The 12,685-nt window shown below is 29.0% G+C and overlaps 1 protein-coding gene across 3 annotated transcripts in view; it reads right to left on the reverse strand.

Annotated features, from left to right (window-relative positions):
- The window catches only part of LOC129907888 (uncharacterized), a 25,764-nt gene continuing 13,079 nt past the window's right edge, over positions 1-12,685 (reverse strand). For all 3 annotated transcript variants that reach the window (XM_055984370.1, XM_055984371.1, XM_055984369.1), the window contains exons 2-4: positions 5,374-5,652; positions 5,162-5,315; positions 1-201 (exon numbers count right to left, since the gene is read on the reverse strand). In XM_055984370.1, the coding sequence (XP_055840345.1) occupies positions 144-201; positions 5,162-5,315; positions 5,374-5,652 (491 nt within the window). In that variant the 3' untranslated portion in view covers positions 1-143. The remainder of the gene's footprint in view (positions 202-5,161; positions 5,316-5,373; positions 5,653-12,685) is intronic.

A 12,685-nucleotide genomic window follows, 5' to 3' on the forward strand; every position in this document is an offset into this window, starting at 1 on the left:
TACAGTTCGTAATGAAGTTTTATTGCAATACTTAATAAAACATTAGGTACAATATTTAGTAATTTATAAAAAAAATTAATCCAGTTGTGCCATTGTTTTCGCTCGATCTACGTGCATATTCAATTATTATCGACAATAATTAGCTATTTCGCACTTCTCAAAATAAACGGTTCACGTAGCCTAGTCCGTGATGGAGAGTCTCTGTAAATACAAAATGATATAGTTAAAAATTAAGAGTAAAGACAAAGAACGCAAGATTGAATCCTAGTTGCTGCCAATCTTATCTTTCAAAATTGAAATTGCATTTGATGTCGAACTAATTCCGACAAAAATGATTTATGGCGCAAAATGTATGTGAGACCTTCCTTATCAACATACCCAAAATCGACATTCGTACTGTTGGGACTAACATTCTAATGATCTAATGATCATAAAAACGACCAAATTTCAAAATAATCAAAATATAGCAATATGGGTATCAAACGAAAGGTATTTTTGTACTGAATCAAGAAATAGTCATTTTTTATCTGTTCACAATTGATAAGATGGCGGCCATGGCGGTTTGGCATGTACCTAAATTAGGGGTATTCACCATCTGGTGCAAGAGGCCTAGTAAAAATGTAAAATTTTATTTTTGAAGATTGTGAACACACCTCTTTTTGTCTATAGTAAATATTGAAGCATGAACGAATATCAGCTTCACTACGTTTTTTTTTCGGGGCCGCCGCGGATTCTTCTTTTTTTCCACTTTTGAAAGGTTAATTCTTTGTTTTGGCGGGTTTATTAATTTTCACAAATTATTTTACAAGAAAATAAACAAAATAGCGGCATGAAATCAAAAAAGTTACCGAAAACATTTTTGATTTTTGAAAAGTTTGGAATGCAATTATCAAGATTAAATCCTTTTATTTAAGATTGTGTGGAAAAACTATACTTTTGTTTTTTCTTCACCCCTAATAAAGCTTAAAAATTGTTAAACAAATCATCATTTCGTACATAATTCATGCAGTAGAGTAGAGGGTTGAGTTATGCCTAGAACATGGTTCCAGATCTGTTTTTTGTTATACATGTATTGATATTAATTAACCTTAATTAAACCTAAGATTTGTTTGATTTGTAACATTTTGTTTAAGGATCAGTTTACACCAAGCGAGGGGGAATACCTTTGTTGAGCTTATTTGGTAATAAAGGTATCAGCGTACCACTTTTGTTAATCAGCTAATGAGCTCTACAACTACCTGAAAAGTGGCCCGGCAAAGGTGAATGTTAAACTGCTTTGCTTCTAAATCATAGATAGATAATCGACAGTTAGAGGTAGTTATTGAGTTTGTAGAGACAGAATCTGCCTAACTGTATCTATGGTTGAGTGTCCACCTGGGGACCTTTATAAATAGAGAACATTTTATTCTGGAACCGTTAAAAAAAACAGCACTTGGAAGAAAAAAAGACAGCATTTGATTAAAAAAAACAACAATAAACTTAACATAAACTAAATAAATTTATTTTTCTAGGCAGGGCCATTCGGCTATAGACGATTTTCGGCATTATTTTAAAATTTCAATATTTGTTGCTTTTTTTTTGTAATAATAACGAGTAAAATAACTGTTTTTAATAAGATTAATAAAAACAAGCCAAATTTAACAAAACATTTGTTTTATTGCGCTTGGGATGACTGATCAAACAGAACTTTCTTGAAAAACGATAAAATATTAGATATTCGCTCAGTTTCGTAGTCAGCATAAGACTCTGACCCATTTTGGCTGAAAATCTGTTGAAAATTTTGAAGAAGTTGTAAGGGCAGTAAAAAAACACAAGTCTAAAAGCGATGAGCTTTGAGCTTTCCATTTAGCTGAAATACGACCGAATTTTAAAGTTATTTCATCACAGATTGATAGATCCTATCTCGAGGCATTGTTAAAAGTGATTAAAAGTGGTAACAATTAATTCTAGTACACTGAATATATTGAAACAAAAGCCTTTTTCCAAAACGAGCAGAATTGGTCAAGTCCAAATACCAATATGATACTCTCCATTTTTGGACAATGAAGCATTTTTTAAAATTTTAATCAGGAAAACAAATGATGGCATAATATAGAAAAATAATAAAATAAAAACGATTTAATTTATGTAAAGAACACAACTTTTTCAAAAAAGGCAAAACATTTGACCACTTTTTCTCGTCACTGTATATGTCTCACTGTTTGCTTTTTAAAAATCTATGTCTCACTGTTTGCTTTTTAATAATGTCTCACTGTTTACTTTTTGTCATTTTTCGGAAGGATATAAAATTACAAAAAACGAGAAGGAATTCTAATTACATGATATTTTTTTATGAAAGAACATATATATATAATACATATGTAAAAAAAGTTCTGTCCACTAACCAGATTTTTTTGTGTTGTACACTCTTTTTATAACACTCCAAAAACTTCTTTCACCTGATTTTGTGTGATATTTTACGGTGTTTTTCTGGACACCAAGTGTCGTTATACTTTTCGTATAGATTTGAGCCCAGAAAACTCGAAAATCTTATCTAAAAAAAATAATTATGGATAGGTTCTCGAGATATGATTTTTCAAAGTTTTTTGTCGTTTTTTTTTCAGCATACTTAGTATTCGGGCTATATCTTGAGTAATAAACAACTAATCTGAACAAAAAAACCGGTTCTTGAAAGCTGATCAAATAAGCAACAAACACTGGAATAACTTTTTTGTGTAATACACTTTCTGGCAAAGATAACAAAGTAATTTTCTTCAAAATCTATGGATAAGTTATAAAGATATGATTATTTTTGTAACGATCAATATTTTCGAATTTTTTTTGTTATTTTTTTTGCTTTCGTCTATAACTTGAAAATGAAGCCGAATATGAAAATTTGTATTCAGTAATTTTTTGTAGTTACTTAAATTTCATATCGATATGTATCCTTTAAAAAAAATTAATATTAAAATATTGTAAAATACTAATGAAAAACTATTCGAAAAAGAAAAAAACATGACATTTTTGGTGTTTTTACTAAATAGTTTATTTTTATCTTTTAAGCATTTATAGATATTGAACATGTAACGGAGAAAAATACTTTATCTTTCAACATAATGGTCACAAAAATTGAATATGACAAAAATTGGATAAAATATGGACTTTCAAAATCTACTGTTTTTGGTCTCTTTGAGCCATTTTTCTTTAACATATTTTACAAGTTGTAATTAGGAGTTTTGTATGTTTTTATGTTTATTAATTTATGCTCTATTTTCTAAAACGCAATCTCATATGATATCTTTTATCCTAAATCCCAAAACTATTTTCTAATTTTATAAAATGTTTCGAATGAAAATAGATTTAGTATTTGTTTTAATATTTTCTAAGTTTTGCAAATATTTTTGCATTAAGTGGTTTTATGGTTATAATGTTCAGAAAGTAATTTTAAATACAATAAAACCACCGCTAATCACCATTTCTTAAAACATGTGTTAAAGAAAAATGGCTTAAAATTTTTTTTTTTTAAAAAAGGTACCTTAGACAATGGATTTTTTTCTTTTTTAAAATGACTGCTTCTGTCGTTTGATTAATATTTAATATTCTTGTAATACAATTTTATACTCTTTATATGAGTTTTAAATAAATTTGTATTACATTTTAATACAATTATATCAAAATATAATACAATTATATTAAATTGTAATACAATTATATTAAAATGTAAAACAATATAATAAAATGTAATGCAAAAATGTTAAAATCTAATATAGCGGTATTAAAATTCAATACAGGATTAGAATTTAACCCACGGATTAATTTTTAACTTAATTTTTGTATTACAAGGAGTAAAGTAATTTTCAATATTTTGGAATTATATTTTTTGTATTGAAAATTGCTTTAATAAGAGCTGTATTTAAAACATACTCCAAAATTTTTAACCGCGTATTAGCCCTGTTCCATTGGAGGTGGTAGTCTACTAATAGAAGATGTTTTGGTTAATCTAGTACTATCATCTGCTCTTTTCCCGAGTTAATACGATTTGTATTGAATTCGTTGAAAGTGCGTTCCATTAAAAATCGCTAGTACACACGGTTCAAAATTCTGGAGTATTTTATAATACAGCTCTTGTATTAAAGCAATTTTCAATACAAAAAATATTACATTTTAATACTTCCAAAATATTAAAATTAGTGTTTATCTTTTTTGTCTTAAATTTCAATATTTAAGTATTTAGTTTACTACTTGTAATACAAAAATTATTAGAAAATATCTCCATTAGTTGACTTCTAATCTTGTATTGAATTTTAATACCCCTGTATTAGATTTAAATATTTTTGTATTACATTTTAATATATTGTATTACATTTTAATATAATTGTGTTACATTTAAATTTATTAAAAACTAATATAAAAAGTATTAAATTGTAATACAGGAATATTAAATTTTAATCAAACGATGCCAGAGGTCATTTTAAAAAAGAAAAAAATCCATTGTTTGAGGTACCTTTTCTGAAAAAAAATTGAATCGAAAACTGTAAATTTGTTCGAATTTGAAGGCGATTTGTATTTTTTCGAAGCAAAATGCATACATTGTTGATGAATTTTGATCGGCAACAAGATTTTACATGCCACAGTTCGTGAAACAGATAAAATAGAGGCAATAATATCATTATTATAATATTATTTATGATTAATATTTATTTACAGTAATGAATTTTGGAAAATTTAATAACTTTAAATACACTTGGTATTGAATTGAAATATTTTTGTATTATCTATTAATAAAATTCTTATAAGAAATTAATATAAAAAGATTAAATTTCAATACATGCAATACTTGAAATTTAATACAATTGGTATTAAATTTTAATATAAACTGTTCTATTTTTTAATACAACTATATTAGATTTTAAAACATTTTGTATTAACTAAAAAAATTTAATATTTGTCTTTCATTAACTTTTAATACATATCTGGTGTAGACCTATATGAACCCAAGAAGGAGGTACTTTGCAACCTCCCTAAGGAACAGGGCTATTAGCAGACTACCACCTCCAATGGAACAGGGCTAAAATAACAAACTATGTTTTTCAAAAATCTTAATCTTTATAAATTAAGTTAGACTTGAAAATTTCATCCGAATATTATTTAATGTATGTACTGTACATATATAGATACTTACTCAGTTATTTGAGGACAAACAACTTCATCTAACAATTTATCAATAGGAAGTTGATCTTCTTTTGGAAGCATAATATTTTGGTTGATTCCTTCACATAAATATTTAATGAAAGGACTTGGACTTCCACTCGTCCATTGGTGATTTAAAATACATCCTTATAAAAAAGTCAGCAAATTTAATAAAAGTAAATAAAAAGATCTTAACCTACGAACCTGTTGAAGTTGCATAAAATTTCAAATCATTTCCAAAGTAACATTTTTGGTTTTTAATTGTCCGTCTTTTTATATCTTCTGCAAACACTCGATTTGTTTGTAATATAAAAAAACGAAATTTTCTTTCTAGAGATTTGTTTGCACAAATTGCTGTCATCAGGTCCCCATTTATATGAAAAATTTTTTTATCTTTAGTTATCCAAATATATTCGTCCTCGTTTTCATTATCCAAAATAATGATAACAATATATTCGAACTCGGTGAAGTCGCCCTTAACAACTAAATGAAATAAAGAAATGGAAGAAATGCGAATAATGTTAAATTAAATTTAGCACTTTTTTAAACGACATTGGTTAAAATGTTTTCATAGACTTTAATACATTATCTTGAGGTTGAGAACTTAATTTTTAAAGTATATCTATGTAGGTCAGGTAGAGTTACAGAGTGAATGCACAAATGCGGATGATATTGCTATTGCCGTATCGGTGGGTTAAAAAAAAATGTGTTAAAAATAACGTTAAAAACTACTTAGTTCTTGTTGCTAAAATCAACGTAGTCGTCTCGGTTAAATCAAATTGTTTAAAATAACCTTCTTAGAAGGTTATTATAACCCATCAACTTGTTTATATTGATCGAGAAACTCGGTTACAATTTGAATTTTTTGGGATTGTTTAATTTTACTGATTAACTTGGTTAAATCAAACGGGAAACCGACGAAGTTACGAATTCCAGAGTTACGGGCGACAAAGTTACGCGAAACCGAAGTTACGAAAAACTAGAGTTACGAACTCTAAAGTTATGTTAAGCTATGACATGTGATTTTTGGGTTGGCAACAATTGCGAGGAACGATATGGAATTATGCAAATACAAACAAGAGATTAACATTTTTCTCATTGGTCAGAACTAAATGAGTTAAGCGAAAATGGGTGTTATTTAATCTTCTAAAATTTTGATTCGATAGGTATAGATATACAATACATATATGGTTTTGTTTTTGTGAGAAGATCGCAAAAACGTTGAAATAGAAAAAAAAAACATAAGTATACTTATGTAAGTTTGGGGGACATAATAATTGAAATTAACTTCTTATTTGTCCAACTAATATTGCACCAACGTATTTTTTTTTTTCTATTAATTAATATAATTATTCAAAGCGTGATTTGTTATACCCACTTTGTATATCTATACCTATCCAATCAAAATTTTACAAGATTAAATAACACCCATTTTCGCGTAACTCATTTAGTTCTGACCAATCAGAAAAATGTTAATCTCTTGTTTGTATTTGCATAATTCCATATCGTTCCTCGCAATTGTTGCCAACCCAAAGATCACATGTCATAGCTTAACATAACTTTAGAATTCGTAACTCTAGTTTTTCGTAACTTCGGTTTCGCGTAACTTTGACGGCCGTAACTCTGTCGCCCGTAACTCTGGAATTCGTAACTCCGTTACCATTTCAAATCAAACAAGTGTATTTATTTAATTTAACATATCAGTTATTTAATATTAAACCACCTTCTCGTTTGAATTTAGAAGTTTTTGAACTTTTTTAAATTTACCGAGTGGTTAAAATAAGGAAACAGATTTATGTTATTTAACTGAGTAAAAAAATTAAAATTTTGAATATTAAATAATATTATCGGTTGATTTACCCGAGTAGTGATGGTCATTACAAAATGATGGGAGTGCACATCAATGCAGATGTGCACTTTATATCCTACAGTGTCTTCTATTTCTCGGTCGCAACAACCGCTACTTTTCCCCGATTTTTGCTCTGCGGTTGTTATGCTACACCATAAACAAAAAATACCAACACTGAAAACTCGGCGGTCAACTGACGTTTGCCTATAAGCTGCGAGGTGTGGTGAATGTCGTGAACCTATCGTTGTGTTCGTGTCCGATGTGTGGTGAATGTCGTGAATCTATAAATGTGTGCGTGTTAACGTCATTTACCATCGTGGTGGCTTTCACATATATTCACAGACAACACTATACACAAAAGGGTTTTGGGGGGAAAGACGTACGAAAGTTTCCAGTCTTGGTATTTTTTGTTTATGTGCTACACGTTTGGATGGATTTTATTTAGTAGACGAAAAAAGGAAGCTCACGTGTTTGTTGTTGTTTTATTGCTGTTCTCGTCTCGGTCCGGGGTGCAGCTGGTGGTCAATGATAAACAATTTTCTCGCGCCGCTGCCAGTTACGAGTTACCGCTAATTAGAAACAAACATTGTTATGCAGTTGTGCTCTAGTAGGAATTGTCCTGTTCGCACATGTTTTTTGATATAAATATGTGCATTTTCCAAATTTTTGATAAATATTTTTGTTTGCTTACTCTATTTAAGAAGCTGAGTTACTCATATAATCACTTTTTAGTTCAGAGCTCAGTCTTTGAATGTTAAAAGCTGAAACACAATCACGCTTTAGGGCGTCGCTTCGTTGCGTTACGTTGAGAAATCCTCAAAGCGCGCTTCTGTCACTTTGACTTTGAACAGCTGATTGCAACATAAAATCTGCTGTCAAATAAAAAAAACACAGTCACTCACAAAATTATTGGGCCAAGTCTTTATCTTGATTTAATTGTGGAAAAATGAAAAAGGATATTAATGTGTTTAAAAAATGCATAGAAATTTGTTTATTCTTTAATCCTATAGTTATAAAAACAAAACCAATCAAAATATATTGTTTTTAACAATAAAACTCAGTCTAAAACATCATTAATTTTTTTTTGTTTTTAATACGTAAATTGTTTTGATTTAAAATGTCTCGATGTCGTTTTTTTGTGCAAAATCTAGATAGAGAAATTAAAAAACACACATAGTTTTGCAATAATTTATTTTTTTTTATTCACATTTGGCGCAATAATAATGTGGGTGACTGTAACTATGTCTGTTAAATGTCAGAAAGCGAGCAAAAGTTCAGTCTGGTTGAACTTTTGCTCGCTTTCTTACGTTTCCTTACGTTTGTCAAAAAAAGCGTACGTAAGAAAAGCGTCATTGTGTGAGGATACACAGATTTCCTATAGTTGAACTTTTCGCAGTTGTCAAAATCATAAACAAAAAATACCAAGACTGGAAACTCGGCGGTCAACTGACGTTTGCCTACAAGCTGCGAGGTGTGGTGAATGTCGTGAACCTATCGTTGTGTTCGTGTCAAATGTGTGGTGAATGTCGTGAATCTATAAATGTGTGCGTGTTAACGTCATTTACCAACGTGGTGGCTTTCACATATATTCACAGACAACACTGTACACAAAAGGGTTTCGGGGGGAAAAACGTACGAAAGTTTCCAGTCTTGCTATTTTTTGTTTATGGTCAAAATCCACGGCAAAGCGTGATTGTGTTTCAGCTTTAATGCAAGTGTTCGGTCGTGCTTGTCTCCAATTTTTTGGAATGTAGGTATTTTCTAATAATAGTCAAAGTTACAAAAGTGAATAATTAAGTAAAAAAAAGTTATTGTTAGTGGACGAGGACGTTGCCTGTTTGCTGCGCCAGAGGCCTATATGTACATATATAAAAATTTGAAAGTATCTAAGTAATAAATAATAATAGGTATACATAGGCACCTATTTCTTTTGATTTTTTTTAAAATATTATACATATGTATATGTATATATATTATTTATTGAAAAGTTAAGTAAACAGTTCTTGGAAATTGCGCACGTTCTTAAAAATTTGGTTTGTTTTGTTTTTCACCAAGTCTCTGAAATTTATTTTTTTTTTTTTTTCATTTTGTCACTGTCAGCTGTGGGGAATTCCGAATAAGTTTCCAGTTTCACAAACAAACAGTAGAGGAACCAACCAACCAACCGGCAATCTCTTGGTAAGTTATTTTATTACTTATTTAAATGTAGAGGTTAAATCTACTGTATTTTTCAAACTTTTTTTAATTTTATTTTTTCAGTTTCATAATATTTCAAGTGTATCTTTCCTGAAAACACCAACGGACTTATAGAGTGTTTTCACACATACGAAAATTGGCTAGTTAAATTAGCTGCGAACCTAACTGGAAAGGACAATTTTTTACAAAACTTGCTGGCTTTGGAAAATAATAAAATAAGTAAAATAATATAATATAATTTTGCTTTGATAATAGTAAACCATTAAACTTAATAAAATATACGATATTGTTAGCTTATAATGGAAATAAATAAATTTATTTGTAAATAATAATTGAAAATTATTCTTTTATTTTATCATTTATTGATATATTTTGGAGATTCGCTACTACAACCGAGCAGATTGGTTACTCCAACCGAGTAGTCGGTTACTCTAACGTCTAACCGAGTAAATAGGTTATTTTAATAATTGAAAAAAAAAGAGGATAATAACCGAGTAGATCGATTTTTTCAATCCATTGGAGTGTTTTAAGTAACAGAGTCAATTAGTTATTCTGTTTTAGAACTAAATATAATAACCGAGAAGATGGGTTACATTAACCAATTAACTTTATTAATTTAATCGAGTAAATAGGTTACATTAAGCTATTTACAGGGTAACTTTAAGTACCGTACTCGGTTAATCCAACCTATTATTTTTAGACAAAATCTAACCGACTAGGTAGGTTAAAATTATTTTAGAACCCTTTAACCGAGAAAGTGGGTAAAATTAAATAATTCTGAATAACCGAGTCGACTCGTGTAATTTTAACCGGGTTAGTTTGCAGGTGCTATATTAACAATCTCCCTCTGTTAATTTTACACGAGTTTTACGTTGTTTTTAACCGATCATTTTTCTCCGTGTATACCACTTAAATTCTCTGACGAGGCAAAATATCTAGGTCTGATCTTAGATAAAAAGGTAAGCTGGAAACCTAACATTCAAGAAAGAGTTAGTGGCACTCTTCTCATGCAAAAAAGCCATGGGAAATAAATTAGGTTGAACATCGAATTACTCATTGGCTCTACACAACCGATCCTTACATACACGGTTAAAAATTCTGGAGTATTTTTTAATACAGCTCTTGTATTAAAGCAATTTTCAATACAAAAAATATTACAATTTAATACTTCCAAAATATTAAAATTATTTTTAATCTTTTTGGTATTAAATTTCAATATTTAAGTATTAAGTTTACTACTTGCAATACAAAAATTATTAAAAAATAATCTCCGTGGGTTAAATTCTAATCTTGTATTGAATTTTAATACCGCTGTATTGGATTTTAATATTTTTGTATTATATTTGAGTGTATTGTATTTCATTTTAATATAATTATATTACATTTTAATATAATTGTATTAAAATATAATACAAAGGAGAATGGGCATTTTGGACGTTGAGCGGCCATCAATAAAATTGGTATCAAATGAAAGAATTATAGCCCAGGAAAAACTATTACTATGGACGTTTCGCTGTATTGCGTTAAGAATGCAAAATAATGCAGTATTAGTATTGTTAATGCATTGTTCAATGTATGAAAGAAAAACTGATTTATATTTTTATATGGAATATAAAATATGATGCTCTGTCATTTTCCCTGAGCATGAAGACATTAATCTTGAAAATCCGACCAATAGAACTCATAATATAAGATTTTTAAGACAACCATTTCAGGTTCGAAACTTTTCAAACAATTCAAAGTAACAAAAAATTGAACAACAAAACTCTAAAAATAGGCTTGAATTTGTTGTTTTAAAATGCTTATAGTTTGGGTTCTAGTGGTTGGATATTCAAGATAAAGGTCTTCAAACTCAGGGAAAATGACAGAAAATAATATTTTGCACTTAAAATACACAATTGAGTTTTAACATTGAGACATATATAAAGCGTTAAATGCAAAAATGCATTTTATCCGTTATTGAAATACGTCACAGGGATAAAACTTCTGCACAATATATGTAAACCTTAATTACTTAAAAAAATAACAAATTCATTCCGGGCCGCGTAACGTCCACGTTTCATACAAACTTGCCCATTCTCCTTTATTAAAAACTAATATAAAAAGTATTAAATTGTAATACGAGAATATTAAATTTTAATCAAACGTCAGCAGCCACAGTACACATAATAAGGTTATTATATTCCGAACGTTGTCAAAATTTGTTTGTCAAAAATGGGCACCAATCTGTCAGGTCGGCCTTTAATATTTATATTTTAATCGCAGTAAACAGGAAATTTGTTTTAGTTTATATTTATAAAGTGTCATTTGAAAAAATTATAAATTAAAAAATAACAAATTTTCTTCGTGTTTCCTCGCGGAAAACGGTGAATTATTGTAAACAAAAGTCGTGTGCGTGGTTTTTCAGTTTTTGTGCGTTTTCCGTCGCTAAATAAAGGAAATAAGATTTACGGTAGCTGACATTGGTTTGGAAGATATTACCTTTTATGTGTGTACTGTGGTCAGCAGAAGCCATATTAAAAATGAAAAAAATCCTTTGTTTGAGTAACCTTTTCTAAAAAAAAATTTAATTAAAATTTGCAAATTTTTACTAATTTGAAGGCGCTTTGTGTTTTTTCGAAGCAAAATACATACATTACAGATAAATTTTGATCGGCAATAAGATTTTACATGCCACAGTTTGTGAAACAGGTAAAATAGAGAAAATAATATCACCATTATTATATTATTTATGATTAATATATATTTTCAGTAATGAATTAAGAAAAAGAATATATTTTATTAACTTTAAATACATTTTGTATTGAATTGAAATGTATTTGTATTATCTTTTAATAAAATTATTAGAAATTAATATAAAAAGATTAAATTTTAATATACAATAATTGAAATTTAATACATTTAGTTTTAAATTCTAATATAAACTGTATTATTTTTTAATACAACTGTATTATATTTTAATACATTTGGTATTAACTAAAAAATTTTAATATTTGTCTTGTATTAAATTTTAATACATTTCTGGTGTAGACCTATATGTAACCCAAAAAGTATTGAAAAATACTCCAGAATTTTTAACCGTGTACGGTGTGTCAGTATGGTGGACTGCTCTAAGCAAAGTCCATCGTTCAGCCTGTCTATGCATATGAGGAGCACTTCGCACAACCCCTTTCGCAGCACTGGACACGCTGTTCCATCTAACACCCCTTGACATATATGGCAAACAAATGGCTGCAAGTACAGCTATTCGTCTCAAAGCCTCTTCACAATAGATCAATAATAACATTGGTCACTCTATTATTCTGAACTCTTTCGGATCAATCCCAAGTAAAATAGACTACACCATACCACAACTGCAATTTGATAGAAACTTTCACGTACACGGTTAAAATTGCAGATGAATTTTGATCGGCACTAAGATTTCACATGCCACAGTTTGTAAAACAGATAAAATAGAGACAATAATATCAC

The sequence above is a fragment of the Episyrphus balteatus genome, chromosome 1, assembly GCF_945859705.1.
Source record: "Episyrphus balteatus chromosome 1, idEpiBalt1.1, whole genome shotgun sequence".
Lineage (NCBI taxonomy): Eukaryota > Metazoa > Arthropoda > Insecta > Diptera > Syrphidae > Episyrphus > Episyrphus balteatus.